Source organism: Aegilops tauschii, chromosome 2 (assembly GCF_002575655.3).
Source record: "Aegilops tauschii subsp. strangulata cultivar AL8/78 chromosome 2, Aet v6.0, whole genome shotgun sequence".
Lineage (NCBI taxonomy): Eukaryota > Viridiplantae > Streptophyta > Magnoliopsida > Poales > Poaceae > Aegilops > Aegilops tauschii.
In genome coordinates, this window is record NC_053036.3 from 595,307,447 (window position 1) to 595,332,799 (window position 25,353).

General features: G+C 49.9%; 2 protein-coding genes and 1 long non-coding RNA gene across 4 annotated transcripts; all 3 read left to right on the forward strand.

Moving 5' to 3' along the window:
- Positions 1–229: 229 nt before the first annotated feature.
- LOC109758606 (uncharacterized) lies at positions 230–5,061 on the forward strand. Its single transcript, XM_020317471.3, has 6 exons — positions 230–581; positions 694–769; positions 887–2,282; positions 3,128–3,397; positions 3,650–3,805; positions 4,524–5,061. The coding sequence occupies exons 2-6, from the start codon at positions 762–764 to the stop codon at positions 4,641–4,643; spliced, it is 1,950 nt and encodes a 649-aa protein (XP_020173060.1). The 5' UTR covers positions 230–581; positions 694–761; the 3' UTR covers positions 4,644–5,061.
- A 7,255-nt stretch (positions 5,062–12,316) lies between these two features.
- On the forward strand, positions 12,317–13,447 carry LOC141041314 (uncharacterized). Its single transcript, XM_073507453.1, has 2 exons — positions 12,317–12,486; positions 12,556–13,447. Exons 1-2 carry the CDS (start codon positions 12,317–12,319, stop codon positions 13,445–13,447), a joined length of 1,062 nt encoding a protein of 353 aa, XP_073363554.1.
- Positions 13,448–23,284: 9,837 nt separating this feature from the next.
- LOC120973793 (uncharacterized) lies at positions 23,285–24,731 on the forward strand. 2 transcript variants are annotated; one of them, XR_005769219.3, is made up of 3 exons: positions 23,285–23,533; positions 23,638–23,825; positions 24,429–24,713. It is a non-coding gene; the product is annotated as an uncharacterized lncRNA (long non-coding RNA). The 2 variants fall into 2 exon arrangements; XR_012203923.1 differs by having other exon boundaries at positions 23,305–23,533; positions 23,627–23,825; positions 24,429–24,731.
- Positions 24,732–25,353: the final 622 nt, after the last annotated feature.

The window sequence follows — 25,353 nt, forward strand, 5'->3', positions numbered from 1 at the left end:
GGCACATCGCCCCGTGGGATGTTTGTGCATCGCACGCGCACGAGAGTTTCCAATTGTTATTTTTATCCTGTTGTCTTTATTTATTTTTCACTCATTTCACGGTCCCAATTTTAGGGGCCGCATCAAAATTCGGAAAGGAGCATAACTTTGTTTTTTAGAAAATTTGGAAACGAGCAAAACCTGGAAAGGAAGAAAGGGAAAGAAAGCTCCCTCCCAGATCGCCGGGCCGACGCCCACCCTATTGTTTAGGCCCGACCCACGCCTGCTGCACACACGCTGCGCCCCTCCTCCGAGCCCCTCCTCCCTTCTTCCTCCTCCTTGCCTCGCTGCCGTCCGTGCAGCTCCCCACGCGGCCTCCCCCCCTCCTCACGTCGGCACCAGACGCGCCACCAGGCAAAAGCGAAACTCGCTTCCTCCCTCCCTCCCCCGCCAAACCCTAACTCTCCGCCGACCGCCGCGCCCGCCCGCCCGCCGCCTCCCCCATGCGCCGCCGCCTCGCCGCCGATCATGGCCGCCTCTAGGGTTTCCCGGCCCTCGCCATGGTGAACGTGCCCGCGCCGCCCATCGATTCCGCCGCGTCGGTAAGCGCCCCACCTCTGCATCCGTGCCTTCGATTTGATCTCCTCGCTCCCCCGCGAGCCCATTCGTCCCCGCCGAATCCAAATTCTCAATGAGTGCGTGTCGTGCCACCAGGTTCGCTTGATTCGCCGGAGCAGGGAGCCACGCCACCATCGAGGCGCCCTCTGGAGGAGATCGTCGTGATGTCGAGGTCAGCCACCGCCGCCTGCAATATCTTATTCACTTGGTGCTTATCGCTGTGTAATTTAGGATTCTGGTTCGATTCGCCCAAATGCTGAAGTGGACACGGCTTTCCTGTTGCTCCCAGGTTTCTGCAGTTAGGGAAGAGCGGCAGAAAAATTGCTCAGGCTGTATTGGTCAACTCGAAGCCCGCCAGTTCAGGTGTGCAGAACATTGGGTCGAGCTTTGCGGCCGGTTTGGCCTATAAGAGCAGGACATTCTTGCACCAGGGAGTTCACAATGGAACAGCCACCTCTTACATGCTCGGACGTGCAAAGGACAGCTTATACTGGAGCCCTGGTGCCAGAAACTTTTCTGTTCTCTCCTCATGTAGCCGGAATGCATTTCACGGCCAGCTTGCTTGGAAGCAACTCATGGCAATGGGTTCTCGTGTAACAAAAGCATCTCCACAATTTGCTTGCAAGCAACTCTTGTCAACGGGTTCTGCTGTACCAAAAGCATCTCCGCTTTTAAGTAGAGCTGCTTGTGCCGTTACCCTGACTGCCACTCGGTATAAGTTAGTTCCTTATCTTGTTGCTTTCGTAGCTGGAGAGTTGTTGCTAGGTGAGAAGACCCATGCAGATGGTGAGTACCTCCCAATACGAGAGAATATTTACTCACGAGCTCAGGACAGCCGTATTTATGTCACCACATTGATATTTTCAGCAGTAGAGATGGTTATCATAATCCTCAGATCCATATATCTGTCTTTCTTGTTTACTCCCAGTATACTGATGGCACCATTTGCTGATACTCTTGGCAGCAAGTATAGGAAAACATGGCTCCGGCTTGTGCATCGTACTTTAGAGAAGGCAGGTCCTGCATTTATTAAATGGGGCCAGTGGGCGGCGACACGTCCTGATCTATTTGCAAACGACCTGTGTGCTGAATTATCAAAGCTACACACAAAAGCACCAGCTCACAGCTATGCATATACCAAGAAAACTGTCGAGAAGGCTTTTGGTCGAAAGATATCTGAAATTTTTGAGAATTTTGAAGAAGAGCCTGTAGCATCTGGAAGTGTTGCTCAAGTGCACCGGGCTGCTTTGAAATTCCGACATCCTGGCCAAAAGACGCCAAAGATTATAACAGTCGCAGTTAAAGTAAGACACCCTGGTGTAGGAGACTCAATACGGAGAGATTTCAGTATAATTAATGCGGTAGCTAAAGCTTCAAGATATATTCCAGCGTTAAATTGGCTACGGCTAGATGAGAGTGTGCAACAGTTTGCTGTCTTCATGATGTCTCAAGTTGACCTTGCAAGGGAAGCTGCTCATTTGAGCCGGTTTATCTACAACTTCCGCAGGTGGAAAGATGTGTCATTTCCGAAACCTCTTTATCCATTTGTTCATCCTGCTGTCTTGGTCGAGACTTACGAGCTTGGGGAGAGTGTCTCACACTATGTGGATGACCATGATGGAGAGGAACGAGTTAAAAGTGCTCTTGCACATATTGGCACTCATGCACTCTTGAAAATGCTACTGGTACTACATTCAACCATCTCTTTGTCTTTCCATTCTTATTTCTGTTTTGCCTTTGAAGACGGGAGTACATGCTTTCTGTATTAAAAACAGCAGAATGATAGAGATTTCCCTTTTATACACTCATATTTTATAATCTACGTAAGAAGTATATTGGATCCTGAATGCTGTAGAAATTTGCGCACCAACCAAGATACAGACACCGCATTGCCCCTCTTATTAGGTTATACTCAACTCTTGAACAGCGTGGAACAGATGACATTAGAATTATCCAGATAGAAGGATATGTAAAGGAATAAGCAGTGCAACGTTATCTCGGAATAGTAGAATGACATGTATTTTTGAATAAATTTGAAAGCTGGCATGACATGTATCTTGCTGCAGAGGGAGTATTGTTTAGGTTGTAAGTTCATTGGAGCATGATTGCATCTAATTTTAGTTGGAACATTAATTTCTAAAGTTGAATAGTTATTTAAAAATATATCCTGCACATATTGATATGGACTCTGCAATTACTTAAAGAACATAGCACTATCAGTTAGCAGAATCGTCTCTGCGGAGAGAATTAATTGAGAATATATGCTTTACTAAAACTGAACAATTGAATTCGTTGATGTAACACGGAACCGGTACTTTTAGAACAACAAAGGGGCTTCAGTATATTATTTTATGGATCAGACTGGCACTTTAAGCTACTTTGTTCTTCAAAAAGTACTGCATATGCGAGCTCACAGTATTAATAACATCACTGGTATTCTTGCCAATTTGATAAGCCTCAGTATGTCTGTCTTTATTTAGCAGATTGTTATACTGTTGTGTATATACTCATTGGCATCCACCTTTTCCAGGTTGATAATTTTGTCCATGCAGACATGCACCCTGGAAATATCCTGGTTCGTATTGCACAACCAAGAAATCCGAATAACACCCTTTTGAAGTCAAGGCCACACGTGGTTTTCCTCGATGTAGGAATGACTGCTGAACTTTCAAGTAATGACCGTGTGAATTTGCTGGAGTTTTTCAAGGCTGTTGCACGTCGAGATGGTCGTACAGCAGCAGAGAGTACGCTAAAGTTGTCAAAACAGCAGAACTGCCCAAATCCAAAAGTTTTTATCGAGGTAATTATTTTTATTTTTATTTTGTTATTGGTGGACACTGGAGATGCTTTTTTCTTCCACAAATTACTAGGTGATTTTATTGGCATTTTGGTATTGAAAAATTGGGCTATTTTATTGAACGGCTCCTGCTTATTAAATGGATGGCATTGTCGCAGTAAATATTGTATTTAGATGCACGCCTTGGATTGTCCAAACTGTGAAATGAACAATTCATGGTTTCAGTTATTGAGATATCTTGTTTTTTGCTAACAGGAAGTTGAGCGGGCATTTTCCTTCTGGGGTACCCCTGAAGGTGATGTTATACACCCTGCCGATTGTATGCACCAGTTGCTCGAGCAAGTCCGACGTCATAAAGTAAACATTGATGGGAATGTTTGCACTGTTATGGTGACTACATTAGTTCTTGAGGTAAACTTTATGACCTGTGTGCTTATGATGTACTTCACAGAATTTTAATCTTAAAATCTCTGTAAATGCTACTCATTTTCTAGAAATTCATTGCTGTCCTAGATGTTCAGTAGAGCACCATGACCCAAACTTCAAAACTACTTAAGAATTGCTCATGATTAATAGTGCCTGCAGAAACTGTATCGCTCATGAGATAAGTATGCAGTGAGCTTCTATATATAGCATTTGGTCTTGAAGTTCTCAAATACTATTGATCTTGTGTAGTGCCCAGTTTGAATTTGATATCAGGCATAAAGGGGTTCTTAGTTGGGTTAGCTTTCCAACCTTATTTGTAGAAGTTTTCATAGAGAAACTAAAGTAGTAACTGTCATTGCAGCCATGTCTAGTTTTTCTGGTAAAGAAAGAACCTTAGTTGTAAAAATTCCGTATTTCATTTTCCTTTTCTGTTTAAAGAAAAGGCTTTGGACGTGTGGATTTTAGACCCCATGTCTGCCAGGATGGTCGCCGAAGTGTCGAAATAACATTTTATTAGAAAAAATGTATGGATTGTGCCCTACCTTGTGCTGGAAGATTGTAGCTCCTTCTGAGGCTCTTCTAAAGATTGTACTTATCTGTATTCTTTCCTATATTTTCTGCTTCTGTACTAAGTTTCTTTTATTGATAAAATCGATGTGTAACAAAATAAGTGATTCCCCTTAATTTGTTAATTCCTTTACAGGGCTGGCAGCGCAAGTTGGATCCAGACTACAATGTGATGAAAACACTACAAACATTACTTTTCAAGGAAGACTGGGCCAAGTCCCTTCAGTACACAATCGAAGGGCTTATGGCGCCTTAGGAGGAGCACATTGGAATCTTCTCAATTTTGCTGATCTGGTTTACGTTCGTGTTCACTTAGATTTAGAGTTACAGTTTTTTTGTGCTTACAGTTTTTGTACTCATGTTGGCCTGCGCTGTGCTGCAAAAACGGCCATGCGAAAGTAATAATTGCAGCATTCTTTCGAGCGACTGGATTCAGTCAGGTACACAATCCCTGGGATCATATGCTTGTCATCAGGCCAAAGGACGGGTCCTTTTGAGCGCCTCCCAAATTTTTTGTTAATAGATATCACTAGAAGATGTAGTGAAAGGCCCTTATCCTGATGCTCCTTTTTTTGTAAGCGGAGAGAATTGTATCAGTGAATGAGAATTCTTTCTTTGTATACGCAGAGATACAGTTAATTGTTTCAAAGAAACCTACGTCTTATCTGACATAATTTTTTGTGTATGTTTGGGATGCAGAATTTTTGCTGATAAGCATCCTCTCATTTATTTTTTCTGAATAAACATCCAGCAGGCACCTCAATACAGCGGGAAGAAAGAAACGGGTTACAAAGGAGGACGCCAAGCACTAGCAAGAATCGATTCCTTGCATCTGCCATGACTTGGTAAAAGAGTCACTGGACTGGTGGGTAGTTATCCTCAAGAACCCTGCTGCCACATACACACCCAATGATCCAGGTGACAAGAGACACTATAAATTCAGAAACTTGATCTTAGGCCCTTGTGGTCTTCTCCAAGCTGCCACTAAACATTCAGGTAAGATGTGTAGCTGGAGGTGGAGTGAAACACCCAGAACTCGCAATAACCTACTGTCTAGCTTCCGCCTTGATCAGCTTGATGATTCAGTCTAGAGGAAATGTCCACCTTGAACCACCTTGCGATTTTGGGCGGCCTACATGCCTCCAGATACCAAGGAAATGTCGACATTAGGTGGAATATCGGGATAGTTGAAAGCACCTTGGACCAAGATTAAACGACCACTTTGATAGAGAAAACCTGTAGGCCAAGGACTCAATCTTCCTCTGAATGTCAGTCTCCTCTGTCAGTCTTATATGCGTAACTTGCTCGAACGAAGCGGCAAGCCCAGGTACTTAGGGAGAGGTGAGTTTGGACAATTTAGAATGTTACTTAAGGCCATGATCTCATCATCTCCACAGAGGATAGGTGAGATCGAGTTCTTACCAAGTTTGTATCATACTCCCTCCATAAAGAAAGATAAGAGCGTTTAGATCACTGGCTCTTGTATTTCTTTACGGAGGAAGTAGATAGTGGAGCTTCCAAAAATATCCAGCAGAAGTTTGACTGCAGAATGTATCGGCAAGCGAACAACATCCACGAGCACCACTTGCCTGAGGAATTGCCAAGGGACCGTGTCGAAAGCCTTGGAAGTTTCAGCAGTAAAAATCTGCACTTCCTCTCCTTCAGAGCCTTTGCCGATTCCCTGACCCTGGCTAGCTTGAAATTCTGACGAAGTGATCGGCCCCTCAGGAACGCCCCTTGGCCGTCGCCATTCTGATGACTCCATTCCGCGATTTGCTCTGCACAGGGGTGTTACCTTTTCTGTCCCCATTCTTGTGTCAAATCCGAATCAAATTCTGCATTCTGTTGCCTTTTATCAGCTTGCGCGGTGGTCATCTCTGTTTGCCAATATCCTTATTTCAGAAACTGAACCAGCAGCCGGCGCTGCCTTCCTCTTGCCCATGCGTCTGACATCTATGCGACGCAACTCAAGATCCATCGTCAATTTGTCATGTCCACTATCTCTTCGGATTACTAGTATCACCACTAGCGATGAAAGCAGTGATGGGACAAGTCGACGAATGAGTAGATATGAGGGCGGAGAGACCGCAGGTGGAAATCGCACATATTCTTCAGGCAGGATACTGAACTCTTTCTCCAATTAATAACAACCTGACGACTCGTGTGGTGTGGGATCGCCGTGCACCCGTACACGCTGACGCGTAATGCGACCGTCCCATCAGTTCAACCCCATCCACGTACGTACATCTCACTCGCTTTTGACGTTTTGACCAATTATTAGTAATCAGTTCCGCGCCTGGCAGTAGCCAACTTCCGGCGGAAGCTCCAGGTATATTAAAGCATCTACAGCCGGGCTTTTTAAATTGACCAGACGGGCACAGGGACCACTGACCGGACATGACAGAAGCAAAAAGTTAATCCAACCGGACCTCTCAAAGCCTCCTTAACTGTCCGGCAACCCTCATATTCATCTCATATACGGGATGGGTATAAGGAGTGTCCGGAAGTGTCCGATTAGTGGTCCTGCGTCCGTCACATAGGATTTGACCCTTCATAGAGCATCTTTTTCTTTCTTTATTATTTCTTTTCTTTCTCTCTCTTCTTCTCCCCTAATCACATGCATTGTGACCGGACATGTAAAGAAAAAGCGAGAGACATGACTGCGTGAATAAAAAAAATAAGGAGTTAAAACGGACACGCCCGAACGCTGACGTTTGAGGGGCCAAATTTGTTCGGTCCGGCTGTAGATGCCCTTAGAGTGCGTACAAATGCCCATCCTGGCTTCCTGCGATATCTGTTCTAAGCTGTTTCTAGAGCAGCAGCGTGCGCGTCCCTGTCGATACAACGGACCACCCACATACACACACACACACCACATACACTACGTAGGTAGATGTAAACAAAATCCAACCAAGAAGCAGAGCTATACGCGCGCGGCTGGCCATGTGTGCGGGATCGGGACGGGGCCCGGCGTGGAGCGAGCGGGAGAGTCAAACTGGGAGGCGCGACAAAGGCACGACAGAGATCGGGCGGGGCCGGGGCCGGCCGTAGGTGGCATGTCACGGTACGCCATGCACGAGCGCCCGGACCCCCGGCCGGCCTGCCTGCCTGCCGTCACTCGCCCAGCCCATCCCGTCCCGTCCACCGGTAGGTCGCGCTCGCCGCGCCGCGTCCGCCCCCACCACGTCCGGCGCCGATCGCCAACCCGCCCTACACCGCCACGGCTAGTACGTACCCCTGCCGCCCTGCGTGCACCCGCGCGTACGCCGTCTTAGCTGGCGGCGGTTGCAACGAAGGCATCTGACCGGCCGCCCATGACACGTCATGCGTGTGTGGTTAATAAGTACTCCCTCCGTTCTAAAATAGATGACCCAACTTTGTACTATAGTTAATATAAAGTTGGGTCATCTATTTTTGAACGGAGGGAGTATACTACTTTGTTCGTTTTTGTATGTCGTTTGAGACAGCTGAAATTGAACTGTTTTAGATGTTGTCTTAAATGTTTAAAAGTTCTTACAAAAATGAAGGGAGGGAGTACTTAAATTCTCCATCAGGGAGCACGTCGTGTTGCTCGCATCCATTCATCCCCGCCGCTCCACCTGCACTGATCAAGAATCCTTGCGTGGTTGAACCAACCGGTAAGATCGACGTCGACGAGTCCGATCCATTGGAAATATGTATGTGTGTGTACGTGGCCGGTCCGTCCAGTCGCTCGCCTCCGGTACGTGCTGCAAACCACAACGTCTCAACCACCGTAGAGCCCAGGGGGAGGATGGACGGCGCGTGCATGTGCGCCCGCCCGGCCTCTCGCATCGATTGTGCTACATGGACCGGTGCCGGATTTCCGTCGCCTATCCCCGTCCCGTCTAGCTCTCGACCTCGACGGCCGGCAGCTGGACCCGGACGACACCTTCCCGGACCGAGCAATGAAAACAGGCCAGATTATTATTCCACAAAAGGATTTTTATCTTAAGCGGAATGCGGGCTTTCGAAAGGCCGCGGGCCACATCCACACTCGGACATTGACACAATTTGGCGTACAAGGACTTAACCAAGAATTTTCCAGAGGCAGAGGTGCCACGACACCTCGCCCCTCTCCTTCGACATCATAATGCCCACAACTTTGGCATAAAGATCTTGCCAAGCTGACACCTCCCAGGGTTTAGTTGTCTACAAAACAGAATCAACCGGGGGGGGGGGGGGGGGGGGGGGATGCATCCGCCACCGAAACATCCGGGTCAGTCGCTAGCTCATACAACCCCTGGAACTCCATCCAAAGAGGTTGGACATCGATTCACGAGTCAAACCAGAAGCGAATGGAGCGGCCGTCTCGCACCTGAAATGTAGCCCCCAAGGCAAATGCCGGCTTAACCGCCCGGATCCCATTCCAGAATGGAGACCCACGCACCGAAGACTAAAAAAAATCCCCATTGGGGAATTTTTTTGCTTTGGGGAGGTCGGCCCACAAACCGGATTCGTTTTGAGAGAGCTTCCAAATTCATTTGGCTAACAGTGCAACATTCATAAGCTTGGAGTTTGTCAGCCCCACAAGGCTTTTAGGCCGACACACCACTGCCCACTTGACCATAGGTATTTGCAATTCAAACTTCCTCCTTCCTAGAAGAACTAAGATCTAGGGGAGTCAAGGTTGGCGAGAACCCCATCTGCCAGCAAGAAAAGACCCATGATGAACATCGGCAGGGACGAAAGGCTGGAATTCGTGAGGATAGGCCTAGCACCCGAGGACATGAACTTTCCTGGCCAAGGTCCCACCCGAGGACATGCGACGCAACTCAAGATCCATTGTCATGCCCATTATGTTTTCAGATTGCTAGTATCACCAGCGATGAAAGCAGTGATGAGACGAGTCGGCGAAGGTGTAGATATGAGAATGGAGGCCGCAGGTGGAAATCGCACATATTCTTCAGGCAGGATAGGCGGTGAGGAATGAGGATACTGAACTCTTTCTCAAATTAATAATAACCTGACGACTCGTGTGGTGTGGGACTAACGCGTAATGCGACCGTCCCATCAATTCAACCTCATCCATGTACGTACACCTCACTCACTTTTCAGTTTTGACCAATTAGTAATCATTTCCGCGCCTGGCAGTGCAGTAGCTTTCTATTCAAGAATCCCTTGGACCAGAGCTTGCCCAGGTGTATATATATGCACGTATCTATCTTTTCCTACCACATATATCTTTTTTTTTAGGGGAAACCTACCACATATATCTAGTGTAAGCTGGTTCAAGAGCAGCATCGTGCACATCCCTGTCGATGCACGGACCACCTGCATACAGTACATACGTAGGTGTAAGTAAACAAAATCCATTCAAGAAGCGGTGGAGAGCAATACGCGGGCGGTTGTGTGGTGTCCCTTGGACCAGAGCAATACGCTGGTAGTGGTAGGCAGGCCATGCCATGTGTGCGGGAACGGGACGGGGCCTGGCGTGGAGCGAGTGAGAGGGTCAAACTAGGAGGCACGACAGAGATCGGGCGGGGCCGTCCGTAGGTGGCATGTCACGGTACACGATGCACGAGCGCCGGCCGGGACCCCCGCAGCGACGATGAATCGACCGGTCGTCGCTTGCCGCCGGCATGCGTGCCGTCACTCACCCTGCCCCCATCCCGTCCATCGCTAGGTCACGCTCGCCGCGGCCGCCCCCACCATGTGCGGCGTACGTCGATCGCCATCCCACACAGCCCCACACAGCCACTGCTGGCTAGGCTAGGGCTAGCTCAGCCCCACCGGCCGGCGCGCCACGTCCGCCCTCCGGCGCCGCACGGAGAGACGCACCCCCTACGTGCACCCGGGAGACACTGACCAACTGACCGTGCCGCCGTGAGTGTATGTAGACATTTGCGTTGTACCGTAAAAACTCTCAAAAAGAGAGTGACCGCACCACCCGCCTCCGACACGTCGTGCGTGCTCCCGTGCATGGCCAGGGAACACGTCGCGCTGTTTGCATCCATGATCCATCCATAGCCCCGGATCATGGTCTTGACCTGCAGTGATCAAGAATCCTTCCTTGCGTGGTTGAATCGCCGGTTCGATCGACGTCGTCGCTGAGTCCGTCCGTCCAGTCGCTTGCCTCCGGTACTGCAAAGCACAACGTCTCAACTGTTGGGAAACCGGGCCACCCGGAGGGGTGGCGGCGGCCGCGTGCAAAACGCACGGGCTGGCCCCTCCCGTTTCCCCTCTTTTCTGTTAAGTGGATACTTATCCCTTGACCCTTGGTCCATATATAAAGCAACGAGGAGCTATCATTGTAATCTCTGATCATTGATTAATAAAGCTGGTCTCCTCCATCTCTGTGTGTCATTTACTTTCGCGTGTTTCGACTACTTCGACTACTTCGTCTACGACGCTCGCCCTCGCTCCGCAACCTCGGACCGGACTCGCCGGCGGAGTTGCGGAACACGTTATCAGCACGCTTCGCTCCATCAACTCTCCGTCAAGCCTGCGTCAAGCCTGCATCACGCAGGCTTTCATCGATCCCGCGGAGGTATAAAATCCGATCCCCATTTTTTTTTTGCAAAAATGGATTCCTCTCGTTACTACGATTCCGTTTTTGCGAATAGATTATTATTCGGATTTGATCTACCTATGGTGCGGATTTTCCTCCCAAGAACCGAGCGGACGAACACGTCGCCGACCAATGTCGATGTTCTTGGACTACGAGGGACTTGTTGACTGCACTATAGGGAGTCGGTACAGATCGCGACCCAGATGGTCGCGGTACCGCCGCAAAAGCACCAGATGTGCCATGCGCCGTCGGAGTTCCGGACGAACACGACGAAGATCCGCATCTCGAGGCCGGCGTCCAGATGACGCCGTACCAAGCACGCCGCGCCGCGTCCTGCTGACGCCGCCGCCGCCGTCTCGGTGGCCGGCTCGACGCCGCGTTGTGTGGCCGTGGCCGCGGTCGTCGCCGTCGCGTGGCGTGGCTGCCGCAGTCGCGCCGGTCGTCGCCCCGGCCGAGCCCGTGCACGGCCGGCTGCCGTCGCCGGGGCTCGAGCTGGCCGCGCCGTGCCCTGCCTCTGGCCGCACCGCGCCGAGCCCCTGGCCGCGCCGCCGCCGTGGGCGCGCCGCTCCGCTGGCCTGCTTGGCCACCAGCCGCAGCCGCGCGTGCTGGCCACCCACGGGCCGCCGCCGCGTGCCGTCCCGGCCACCGCCTCCGCGTGCCGTGGCCGCAGCCGCCACCGCCGCCCCGTGCCATGGCCGCGCCGCGCGCCCCGCTGGCCGCGCCATGGCCGTGCGCCCTGCTGGCCGCGTGCCTCGCTGGCCGCGCCGCCCCGAGTGGCCACGCTTGCCCGGTGCAGGTCGCCGCTCCCTCGAGCGTGCGCGCCTGGCCAGCCCCAGCCGCGTCTGGCATGGGTGCCTGCGGGCGGGCCGCCGCCGCCGCTCGGCTGCCAGGGGAAACCCTAGCGTCGCTGCGAGCAGGAGGCAGCGCCGCGCATGGGCCGGCCCGCTGGCTCCTGGGCCGGATGGGCTGCGGTTGTGGGGATCCCTCCACATAAAAAAACAGAGGGATACCGGCTGTAGCGCGCAAAAATTGCTTTTTAGCCCCTGCAGTTTTCATCTTTTACGCGAGTTTTATTCCTGCAGCAATATTTCGCGTAGAACCCCCTGAAACTGTCTGTTTTTCGCTGAAAATGCGTATTTGGGCTTTAAAATGCCTCGGGAATTCAATTTTTGGGCTATTTTTCACATACTAGATGCGCTTAACATGCTATCTTTTGTAACATGATATTATTGTATGATTTTACTGCTGTAGATTAATTGTTTAGCACTCTTAATCATTTAGTAAGTCATATAATAGCATGTTTTAAATATTGGAACGTCATTTTATTGAATAAGTGTATCAACATCGCTTTGTGCAAAAGATTACCTGCTGTAATCTCATGATTTTTGCATAAATCGCAGATGGCCGGAATTGTCCACAAGGAGTTTCCTGAGCTGGCCCAGACAGGGCTGAACTACCTGTCATGGTCCTCGGACTGCGAGATCTTTCTCCAGGGCAAAACCCTCCTGAGGGCGATCGGTAAGGGGGCCCAGCTGGCCGTCACTGATCCCAAGTTCGAAACTGAGAATGCGTAGGCTCTGCACTTTCTCCGTCATCACCTGTCACCTACTCTGAAAGATGAGTATATGGCTGAGCGCAGTGCTTCTGGCCTTTGGACCGCTCTTAAGCAGCGGTTTGAGCGGCTGAAGTACACTGTGAAGCCACGTGCAGAGGCAGAGTGGATTCGTCTGAGGTTTGCGGACTTCAAGACGGTTGGGGAGTACAATTCGGCTCTGCACCGGATTTGTACGACTCTTCGGTTGTGTGGTACTGAGATTACCGACTCCCAGAAGATTGAGAAAACCCTATCCACTTTCCACCCCGACGCGGTCCAGTCCTCACGGAACTACCGCCAGGGGAACTACACGAGGTATTCAGAGTTGATTGACGTCCTCCAGGTGGCGGAGGCGCAAGACGAGGTTCTCAAAAAGAACTTTGTCGCGCAACCACTTGGGGGGAGTTCTCGCCAGGAGGTGAACGCTCTCAAAGTCCGCAAGCCTCAACAGAAGAAGAGGGGCCGGAAGGGCAAGAAGAAGGGCCCTCCCCCCCCCCCCCCCGCCCCGGCTAAGCAGAACAAGCCGGGCAAGGGAGGGCAAAGGCCTCAGGACTGCTTCCGTTGTGGCTCGGTGGAGCATTTCTCCCGCCAGTGCCGCGCACCACAGGAGGTCGTTGATGCATATAAGGCTCGGAAGGCGCGTGAGACGCACCTCGCCTTGGTTCAGGAGGGAGCTCCACCGGCGCCCATGGCGGCACCCGTGATGACTGCTACTCCCCCTGCTGCGCCCATAGAGGCGACCCCCGTGGTGCCCATCGCGGCAGCTTTGGCGGTCTCTACCGACGCCCAAGTTGCCATGGAGGTTGACCACATGGCCGCCTCGGCGGCGCCGCCACTAGACATTGATGCTGCCTCCAAGATGATTTCTGAGGAGGATCAGCTCACTAGTATGGAGATTGCGGCGGAAGTGAATGGCTTCTTCACCGAGTCCACTTAGCATACCTCTTTTGGTTATCATGATTCCGTGCTTTGATACAATAAAATTGAATAAATTCGATTTGGTTGTAAGCTCTATGAGAGCATAAACTTATTCTTTACTTTGGCGATTGGATGACATTTATTCATTTATTCCATTATTTATACATGATAGCATGTTATGTTCTGAGATGTGTGCATTTATTTTTAATGTATTTTCTTCCTCATTACATTAATTAGATGTCATATTTTAGAACGCGTGTGGCGCCCGAATGGAGGAAACGTGCCTTGCCGATAGCGCCACCACTCATACCATTTTACGAGAAACTAAGTACTTTGAGTCCATTAAAAAATCTCCGGGAAGTATTATGACAATCGCCGGCTGCGGTTCTCACATAGTTGGCTCCGGACGAGCCACTATTATACTCCCCATGGGAACAACTTTGATCATTAATGATGCGTTGTTGTACCCGGAGTCGACTCGTACTCTTTTGAGCTTTAGAGACATCCGCGCTAATGGTTTCCATGTTGAGACCGATGATGAAAACGACAAGGAGTGCCTACTCATCACAAAGCGGGATGCAGGTGGTAAACATGTTATCGAAAGGCTTCCTTCGTTTGACACAGGGCTATACTACACTAAGATAGTAGCACCGCCCGTGTACACTACCTCAAGACCGTCTTTAGAAGCTCTGAACTCTTCTGCCTCTGGCACGATAGGTTAGGCCACCCCGGACTTAGGATGATGAGAAATATAATTAACAACTCGCATGGCCATAATGTTAACGTGAAGAACTTCCCGAATCCTGATGATTTCGTGTGCTCCGAATGCGCTAAGGGGAAGTTAGTCATTAGGCCATCGCCCCTCAAGGTGAGGGATGAAATCCCCGCGTTCTTGGAACGTATCCAAGGGGACATATGCGGTCCAATTCAGCCCCTCACGGGGCCGTTTCGGTACTTCATGGTGCTCATTGATGCTTCCTCTAAATGGTCCAATGTTTGCCTGCTGTCAACAAGGAACCATGCCTTTGCAAAATTGATCTCACAGATCATACAAATGCGGAATAATTTCCCGGATTATCGTATAAAGTCTATTCGAATGGACAACGCCGGAGAATTTACTTCAAAGGCGTTCGATGATTATTGCATGGCAATGGGAATCAAAGTTGAGCACTCGGTACCACATGTTCATACACAAAATGGACTTGCCGAGGCATTGATTAAACGAATTAAATTCATTGCCCGACCGCTCCTTCAGGGTTGTAATTTACCAACTACATGTTGGGGCCACGCGGTGTTACACGCGGCTAATCTCATCAACTTTCGACCGTCGGCCTACAACATCCACTCTCCTGTTCAACTTGCGCAAGGGTCGGCACTGAAAATTTTCCACCTTCGTAGGTTCGGTTGCCAGGTATACGTACCAATACCACCCCCTCAGCGATCGGCCATGGGCCCGCTCCGTAAGTCGGGGATATACGTTGGTTATGAGACTGTGTCCATAATCAGGTGACTGTCACACGGCTCGTTTTGCTGATTGCATTTTTGACGAGGATCTTTTCCCGACTTTAGGGGGAGAGAATCAACCTCTTGATGCTAAAAGTCGAGAAATCATGTGGCAAGCCACGGGGATCCACGCTCATGACCCGCGCACTGCTGAGACTGAGAGAGAAGTCCAAAAGATAATAGATTTGCAGTCTTTAGCAAATCAACTGCCCGACCACTTTAATGACTTAAAGACTGTGACAAAATCGCATGTGCACGCGCGCAATGCACCGGAAAGGGTTGAAATACCGAAGAAAAATGATGGTATGCCCGCTCCCGTCCAAAGGCCTAAAAGGACGAGAAATCCGGCTTCTCAAATCCCAAGTACTCGGGGATGCCCGACGAAAAAGGATAAGAGAGATTTATCACAGCCCGTCGCCAAAGTACCCCAAATTGAAACGGGGAGCCAGTCGAGACCTGGCACAAGTACGGAAAATTCAGTGCATGAAATTCCGGACTTAAACTTTCCCATAGGGGAAACACCCAGCGGAGATGTGAGCGCACACATCGGCGCGGGAAACCTAAAGGACCTTGCTCCCATAATGGGAAATTTGGTAGAGCAAGTGTTTGCGCCGGATGCGCCCCATGACGAAATGGCCATAAATTATATTTATACGGGGGAGTCCCTGAACCGAGCAACGGTGATTGTCGACATCAACTTTGCTACGAAAATTGCCTCAATCATAGATCTTGACCCTGAGCCTAACACGCTCGCTGATTGCAAGAAAAGGTCGGATTGGAAAGATTGGCAGCAGGCAATTACTGCCGAATTATTATCTCTCAACAAAAGGAAGGTGTTCGGACCAGTTTGTCGAACTCCTCCCCACATTCGCCCTGTTGGCCATAGGTGGGTTTTTGTTCGAAAGAGAGATGAAAATAATAAGGTAGTACGGTACAAAGCAAGGCTCGTTGCTCAAGGGTTCACTCAACGACCAGGTGTCGATTTTGAGGAGACTTATTCCCCAGTCATGGATGGAATTACCTTTAGATACTTGATCTCGATGGCAGTAAACATGGGCTTGAAAATGAAACTAATGGATGTTGTCACTGCTTACCTATATAGTAACTTGGATTCGAACATATACATGAAGGTTCCAGAAGGTATCCCTGTTCCGAACCATGATAGAGCAAATAGGGGTCTATACAGTGTTCAACTTCAAAAGGCACTGTACGGACTCAGACAGTCTGGTAGAATGTGGTACAATCGCTTAAGTGATTTCCTTCATGAGAAGGGATACACAAGCAATAAAGATTGCCCATGTGTTTTTATACGGCGATCCCAAGATGGATTCTGTATAATCTCGGTGTACGTGGACGATTTAAACATAATCGGTACACCTGAGGATATTGAGGAAGCGAGTTCCTACCTGATGTCGGAATTCGAGATGAAGGATTTGGGTAAAACCAAGTTCTGTCTAGGTCTGCAACTTGAACATTCCCCTGATGGGATTCTAGTGCACCAGTCGGCCTACACCCAGAAGGTGTTGGAAAGATTTGGATTTGATAAGGCATATCCTTCTAAGACCCCGATGGTCGGAAGATCTTTACAGCCAGACAAGGACCCGTTCAGGCCAAAGGAAGAGGGGGAGGAAACTCTGGGACCAGAGGTTCCTTACCTGAGTGCAGTTGGAGCACTCATGTACCTCGCAAATTGTACACAGCCAGACATTGCGTTCGCCGTCAGTTTGCTTGCTCGGTACAGTTCTGAACCTACCAAAAGACATTGGAAAGGTGTCAAGGACGTCTTCCGTTACCTGCAAGGGACCAAAGATCTTGGTCTATTTTATAAGAGGAATCAAGACCTATCTATTATAGGCTATGCCGATGCTGGGTACCTGTCGGACCCGCATGATTGCAAATCGCAGACTGGATATGTTTTCCTTTGTGGTGGAACTGCGTTTTCCTGGAAATCGTCCAAGCAAACACTTGTGTCGACTTCCACGAACCACTCGGAAATCATGGCACTATTCGAAGCGTCAAAAGAGTGTGTATCGCTTCGGCGGATGATCGGCCACATTCAGCAAACATGTGGGCTGAACACCGTACAAACCCCTACCATTATCTATGAAGATAATGCTGCTTGTGTTGCACAAGTCCAGATGGGTTATGTGAAGAGTAACCTCACAAAGCATATTAGTCCCAAGTTCTTCTATGCACATGAGCTGCAACAGTTGAACGAGGTGAGAGTTTTGCATACTAAGTCCTGTGAAAATCTTGCTGATATGTTCACTAAATCATTACCGGCATCAACCTTAGAGAGGTGTGTGCGTGGAATCGGTATGATGAGACTTAGAGAGATGCAAGGTTCAGGGGGAGAAACTTCACAAACTCGTCGCTAAAATCTCAATCCTGATGATCGAGTACTCAACTTGATGGTTGAGTGGATTGTACTCCTTTTCCCTTGAGTGAGTTTTCCTGATGTTTCTCACACGAGGTTTTTGACGAGGCAATTCGTGCAATACAACAACGTATACTGTGTGCTCTTTTTCCATATTTTTCCCACTGGGTTTTTCGGAGTTTTGAGGCATGGATATACGGATAATTACCCAAGGGGGAGTGTTGGGAAACCGGGCCACCCGGAGGGGTGGCGGCGGCCGCGTGCAAAACGCACGGGCTGGCCCCTCCCGTTTCCCCTCTTTTCTGTTAAGTGGGTACTTATCCCTTAACCCCTGGTCCATATATAAAGCAACGAGGAGCTATCATTGTAATCTCTGATCATTGATTAATAAAGCTGGTCTTCTCCATCTCTGTGTCATTTACTTTCGCGTGTTTCGACTACTTCGTCTACGACGCTCGCCCTCGCTCCGCAACCTCGGACCGGACTCGCCGGCGGAGTTGCGGAACATCAACCACCGTCTAGCCTGGCCCGGAGGATGGTGCATGTGCGCCCGGCCTCTCGATCGACCCATCGATTGTACATGGACCGGTATCGGATTTCCGTCGCCTATCCCCGTCCCGTCTAACTCCCGACCTCGACGTACCGGTGGCCGGCCGGCAGCTGGACCCGGGCGATGCCTTCCTTCCTTCCCTGCCCTCCTCGACCGAGCAATGAGAACCGGCCGGATCATATATTAAAATAATTCAGGCAAGTACACATGCATGCGTGGGCCGATTTGATCAACGAGATGCATATCTCTGCCACGGCTACACCCATACGTGAAGAAGACCGCGCACACGTACGTGCCTACCTACCAGTACCAATCATTGTGTCCGGATGAACAGTGCAGCGCTAGCTCCACTCGACGGGGGCGTATCGGCGGCAGCCCGGCCCCAGTGCCGCCGGACGTTGCCGTCGAGCGCGCGGCGGGGCGGGAGGCGGGGGATTGCCGGTTGGTGCCGTGTCGTGCGGGGGGTGTTCGTGCGTGCGTGTCAGCCACATGCGCCGCCCGTAGGGGACTTCTCTGGGGCCCCGCGCGGCCTGTCTTGTCTAGCCGTTAGCCGTGTCGCCGTCGGCCAGAGCGCGACGGCGTGACACCGAGAGACGCGCATCGCTCGCTCATCTGTTGGATCCATGTTATTAGAACATCTCCAACAGGCGCCGAACGCGCCGCGCGCTAAAAACTGCTTTGCCGCGCGCCCATTGCCTGGTTTGGCGCGGCACGTAGCACTGGCTCCAGCAGGCGCGCTAAAAAGCAGCGCGCGCAGCTCCAGCAGGCGCGCTAAAAATGCAGCGCGCTCATTCTACAGCATTTTATAAATTATAATTTTGCATAGATAAAAAACGATACAAGGTATTTTACATCGGTGCAACTAGATAGATAGTTCGAAAGCATAGATAGATAGAACTACGGTGCAACTAGATAGAAACTACTACGGCATACATAGATAGAAACTACTCCAAGTCGCTACCATCATCACCATCATCATCCTCGTCGGTGTTGTCCGAGGTATCGAGCCACATGTCGTCCCAACGTTCTTCGTCTGACGTGAAGATCGACCTCCCACCTGCCGCAACGATATCGGACTGCGCATTCGCCAATGCTTTCCGCCGATGCCGGTCCGCCCGCTCCGCGCGGCGCCTTGCCGTCCTCTCCGCCCAGTAGGCACGCTCATCGGCGACGTCCTCCGGGTAGCGACGGCGCCACTCCGCCATGGCTCGCTCGTCCTCCTCGGCGATGAGGAGGCGGCGCTGCCGCCGAGCGTGGTCGGCACGGTCCATGTCGGTGATGAGACGCGGCGGAGGGGCCTCTCCAAGCGCCACGCCGCCGCGTCGTACGCGCTCCGGAACGACCCGAGGCCGAGCCGGACGTCGCCGGACCGGATCTCGGCGGAGTACCAGCCGTTGGGGCGCTCGCGGACGCCGCGATAGCCCGAAAAACCCCGGCGGCGCGGCGGCATGGTGGCGCGGTGGTGGCGCGGAAAGCGGCGAAGCGGCGAGGTTGCGAGGGAAGGACGCGTGGCTGTGTTCTGTGCGCGTGGCGAGCGCGGGATTTTATAAGCGCGCGCGAAGCGGCGCGCCAAATCTACCGCGCCGCGTGCCGCTTTCTCCCGCGCGTGGTAAGTTCCCGCCACCGCTGGAGCGCGCGGAACCAGCCGGCGCGCGCTAAAACCAAACTTTACCGCGCGGGCGTGCCTTTTGCCGCGTCTGTTGGAGATGCTCTTAAACACATTCAGATGCGCATCATGGGCGAACGCCTGCGCTAGCCACGTCGGCGCTGGACCCGCGCGCTCACGCGAGAGCAAAGGGCTTCGCTGGATATCTCTCCCGCAGATAACGCCTGCCTAGGCTAAATTTGCGATGGATCCTTTCCTTCCCTGCGAAGGTAAAAACGGCTCGGGATTTGACCTCTCTCGTTTCCTCTCCCGCATAACCCTCTCCTTCCGCCTCCGCCGCCACACCCCTCGGGTTTGAAGCCCACACACGCGACCTCTCTCCCATGTAACCGGCCGGCATGAGCGTCGCTAGCGGGAGAGCACGCAGCCCACCCCAACAGCAGCGGGGAGCTGGCCTGCCGCCGCCGCCGCCTGCCGCGCCCCGCCGGGGAGGCGACCCGACGACCGGAGGAGAGGGCACCATGGCGCGGAAGCACGGCTGGCGGCTCCCGGCCCACACCCTGCAGGTCCGTCCGTCCGCCAGCTCCTCCCCCCTCCCTTCCCCACCTTTCCCTTTCCTCCCACGCTGGCTCGGATCGGCGCAGCAGCTGGGACGGAGGCCGTACGCACCCTCGCCGATGGCGGCGTATTGATCCAGCTAAATCGGCAGGCGGCTTCCGGCGGAGGAGTCTCGTGGTGTTCGTGGAGGATGCGAGGAGGTAGCGATGGGGATCGGCTACCGAGCGAGGGCAAGGGCGCCGATCTCCCATCTCCTGTTTGTAATCACCGACGCGGCCACCAACGACTGGATCTTCACCCCCTCAGGTGCGCTCACACTTTTCCTCTCTGCAGTACTTGGATCCCTGTACTCCCGAGTAAATAGCATAAAACTACCACTTTTCGTCCTATGGTTCCAAAAAACTACCACATTTTTGTTTGTGACTGATAACTACCGAAACCGGCGTCGGCTGTTTCAAAAAACCCAAAACGCCCGTGGCTAAGAAATTAAACCGGTTTATGACAAGTCGGGCCCGCACCTAAACGAACCGTTTGTTTGACCGTTCCTTTGACCGTTAACTGACATGTGGGGCCCACATGTCAGTGTCCGCAAACTTTTCAAAAATGCCATCAGGCCCCTGCAAACTTTTCAAAAACGCAATCGGGTCCCTGTAAACTTTTGAAAAAAGCAATCGGGTCCCTCCCGTGGCCGTGCGCCAGCAGCCGCCGTGAGGGTCACCGGCCAGCAGCCATGGCGCCGCCGTGGAGCTCCCTTCCGTCACGGGGCGGCGCGTGGTGCTCCCTTCCGTCGCGACCAGCAGCCATGGCGCCACCGTGGAGCTTCCTTCCGCACGGGCGCCAGGGGGCAGCACCGCTCACCGGCGATGGTCGTTGCGGCTGGGCGCAGAAGGCAGGCTTGCGGGCGTGGGAAGTGCAGGCCAGGAAGCTCGTGAGGCAGGAGCTCGAGCTTGAGCCTAGTCATGGCGGCCGGCCTCGGGAGCTCGGACCCGAGCGTTGACCACAACTACGGAGGGGATTCGAGATGGGAAAGGAGGGCGCGTGGCTGGAGCACCGGAGCAACCCCACGAGTGCGGCACCACACTCCACGGTCTCTCCCCTGCCCGCATCAGCGCCGCCACCGACGCCATGGACGCGGAGCACGGTGGCCTCGCGGGCAGCTCGTGCAGGAGCACCTCGACCTCGCTTCTGCTTCCCTCGAGCTCGCCGCGGACGGCCTGCGTCGCTGCTGGAGCGCGCGCCTCCTGCCGTCGTGGGCGAGGCCGGCCTCTGTTACGGCCGCCGGAAGGCTTGCCGGCTGGCAGAGAGAGAGAGAGATAAGGGAGAGAAGAAGGAGGAGGAGGAAGAGATAACTGACATGTGGGCCCCACATGTCAGTTAACGGTCAAAGGAACGGTCAAACAAACGGTTCGTTTAGGTGCGGGCCCGACTTGTCATAAACCGGTTTAATTTCTTAGCCACGGGTGTTTTGGGTTTTTTGAAACAGCCGACGCCGGTTTCGGTAGTTATCAGTCACAAACAAAAATGTGGTAGTTTTTTGGAACAATAGGACGGAAAGTGGTAGTTTTATGCTATTCACTCCTGTACTCCCCCCCTTCTCTACCAACCGGTGATGAACAGATTAATGTGTCTCTACACCTTGTTAGTTAGTACTATTAAAGGTTGCTGGACGAGCTGCCGCCGATGGTCGGTGATATACTGATATGTGTTTGTGCCAGAGCTTTTGCACTCTCCTTGCATCAATTCTTTATGTAACTGTACTATGTCTGGCATAATAGGATGATGAGGCAAGTCAGGAAGTTGAGAAGGTCAACAGTTGAAGCGAATCTCAATGTATTACTTGATAACGCTTTAGTGCATTTTTTGTGCCAACATTACATTAATCAATCACTTTGATTAGTGGAAGCAACTAAACTGTTGTTGTAAGTACACATAATCAGAACGAAGGGTGAAGCGGACAAGCAGATGAATAGGTTGCTATATTATTCCACATATATGGGTTTGTGTGATGTTACTTTGGATTACTAAGATTGTTAATCTATACTGGAAATTAGCGGCTGTTAAAAATTAGTCTTGATTTACTATAGCAATAGTTGTTGGGTACAGCCATTAAAAAGATTGATTAGTTCTATCAGGTTATTTAAACAGCAGCAAGGAATGAACATTACAGCTCTCTTTGATTTTCTTTGATGTTTCCTCTTTTGTCTGATCTGAAATAATATGTCATGACTATATATTCTACCCCACATCATCATTCCTTCTACATCGCTCATAGGAGAATATTGTAATGGCACTTTATTACTTGGTGGTAATAGACATAACTCCAGTCTTGCCATGTTTGTACAATTAATTTAATTCAATTCCAAACATGTATCATTTGCAGAAGATGTGCCATGAGTTGATGGGCAGCTAGCCGTTGCAAGAGCATTCAGAGGTATGAGCTGCTACTCATACACAGGTATTAGCTTCTGTGTTGTCTAAATTAATTTAGTTTGAAACTTGGATGAAACGGCCAAACGAACTTGATCTATATTGATTCTGCTAATTGAGCTATGTAGGGCACAATAAATATAGCTTTTTCTTATTTCTTTCTGGAAAGCATTTGCCAAAGAAATTGAAAGGCAGCACTCTTATCAGCTGTCATTTATTGTTTCTTCCGATAAATCCCTGCTTAGTTATTTCTCACAGGAATGATATATAGGTTGCTCTTGGTTCATCTACTTTGTACTTATGAGTTATGAGATGTTTCTCTGTTTTAGATTGTGGAGTAGTCGTGTGATCTGTAAAATGTACTGCATACATACCAAAGAAAGTATTTGGATTTGCGAATCATGTAATAAAAACTGGGATGTGGGCTTTCTATAACAGGCTGAGGTTCAAATCCTGAAAGTTAGTGATGTAGCCATGAAAATCAGGGAAGCTTCTCTTTTTTCCTTTTATCACATGAAATGTGTGCTATTATCACTGTATTCGTATTTTGTTATTCTTTCTACAATGATCAGGCATGGGTATTCTTTCGAAGTGAGCTTCATTTCTCTATAGTCAGGTCTCTAGCTGGTATTTTTTAAAATATTTTCAGTGCCATGAAATGATCAAATTTGATAATTCACATGTATCAAACAACACAACTCAGCTGTTGTGTTCTTGTTTTTTCTATATACTTGCTCCGTACTCCGACAGATCTAAATCCATAAATACAACAATGTTGGGTTGCTCTGTTTTTTCTACTATAATTTGCACGCCTATTTTTTAAAATTCTTGATTGTTTCATTCACTTGCTGAAGCTCCTACAAACCTACAGAGTCATTGTTCTCCTACCTGGGAGCGGATAGGAAGGATTTGGGTGCCGGCAACGTGGGGCTGAGAAGAAAGGAGGATGTGTGAGGACAACTAGTGGGCGTACTACAACCGCAGCTGATTCGTGTGTGTTGTTTGTTCGATCCAACCCTTCCGTCTGCAGGGCCTGGCGAAGGGAATGAAGATGCACACCCTCGGCCACGACTTTGTCCTCTAGGTACAAAAGCGAGATAGACTGAAATTTGATAAACATTTGCTGAATATAAAGTATTGCATGATTCCTTGTATTAGCCTCTTTCCAAATGCTCAGTTTTATGACAGGAAGATTTTACATGGTTCAAATGTCCTGTCTCCTAGCTATGACAAGGATTATACATGCCTCCTGTATGGCAGCTACACTCTTATAAATGTCACGGATGGGAGGGAAGACAAGGAGGGCACAGGAAACAGTCGACGAAACATGGTTGAAGTTGTTGTTGTTCTGCACCTCATCCAAACCATCTTTAGATGTATGTCTAAGCTGAGCCCTCTCTTTTCTTGCATCCTTAGTATATCCTGCCTCGATGTCCTTGGTAGTTATTGATTTGTTTTTATATTAAGCGACTTCGCTGATATAACTTGGCATCTTTAGAAGCTTATAGTGTCCTCCTTTCTTGTATTTTAATGTTGCATAATCTTCGTTGATAAAAAAGTGATCGCGCAATACTTTATGTTCAACAATCCAGTTTGTTATCTGTGTATACCTTGTGTTTTTTTAACTCCGTCAATCTGGGTTTATGAAAATTCAGTTCCCTATGTATATTTGTCAGCAAGTCCACTGTCATCTACTTCCTTGTTTAATAGATAATGTTACATTTTTATTTGCAAAACTGTGAACATTAAATAGATGACATGAAAGACGAAACATAGCTCTATGAGAGTTGTTGGCCACTACATGTACTCACTTTTTGATAGTGTTTGTTTTTACCTTCAGAGCTGAAAAGTAATGTTGTGTTAATTGTAAGCTGATACAAAATCAACTTCAGCTTGCTAAAGAACGTTCTCTTGCTAGCCTTGTGGAAAATTGACCCCAAAAGATCAGTATAGACTTAGCAGTTTAAATTTTTCTGCAGGTTGGAAAAGTACAGGCAAAGCGCTCAGCATCGGTGTGGTCTCTTCGTATAGTCTCAAGTTGATGCTATTAAAGATAGACTTGATAAAAAATACAACACATATGATGGCTTTCATGTGCGCGTCAAGTCTATTGATGGTTTTCAAAGAGAAGAGGATGATATATTAATACTATGAACGGTAATATCCAATTGGAATGGAGTTGTTGGGTTTCTTGCTGATAACCAAAGAACAAACATTACATAGGACAAGGGCAAGGCTCTGGATTTTCTGAATGAATCGTTTGGTACGCAGGCAACATTCATATATATTCACTTGCATCTCAGACCACTGTCGTAAAAATCTGTCGTAAATAATTATGGCACTGACACTCTGCCTGTTGTTGTGCCTCTCCAGGATATACACAACTGAAGCGATGACGTCCTGCCGGTGTATATTGGCGACGACCGCATCGACAGGATCCTGGTGGCCAAGTGCCTCAAGGAGAGCAGCACGTCTTACTCACTCCAGGACCCAGCAGAGCTTTTTCATGGCCTTTAGACATTTGAAACGGAGTATGATCCTCCTATATTTGCGTGCTTGTAGCTTTGATCTATTTTATGAATGTGTGCTGCTGCTGTATCTTATTTTTCCAACCTATTGATCCTGTCACATGTGCGCCAGGGCAGGCTCTGGTCAGCACTAAGGGATTTCAGTTATAATTCCATGAGCAATGCTTGCATTCACATGTGCGTCCAGGTCATAAAAAAGATCTGAAAAGTGCGGTGACCTACCTGGCACCGTAGAGTTTCCGCTCAGGAGGCGCCGCGAGGGGCGCCCCAACCACTAGTCCATATCAAGGATGGATGCATCATTTGTTTTGCTACTCTCACCGTCCAATAATATAAAAGCGTGAGTAATATATCACGAGAAGTAACATAGGAATTT

What these genes read in the sequence shown, in the direction of transcription:
- LOC109758606 (XM_020317471.3), top strand. An exon ending in ATCCAAAAGTTTTTATCGAG is followed by an intron (nt 3,398 to 3,649) that starts GTAATTATTTTT and finishes TTTTGCTAACAG; the next exon opens with GAAGTTGAGCGGGCATTTTC. An exon ending in TGACTACATTAGTTCTTGAG is followed by an intron (nt 3,806 to 4,523) that starts GTAAACTTTATG and finishes ATTCCTTTACAG; the next exon opens with GGCTGGCAGCGCAAGTTGGA.
- LOC141041314 (XM_073507453.1), top strand. Translation starts at nt 12,317, where the DNA reads ATGGCCGGAATTGTCCACAAGGAGTTTCCTGAGCTGGCCCAGACAGGG. An exon ending in AAGTTCGAAACTGAGAATGC is followed by an intron (nt 12,487 to 12,555) that starts GTAGGCTCTGCA and finishes GGCTGAGCGCAG; the next exon opens with TGCTTCTGGCCTTTGGACCG.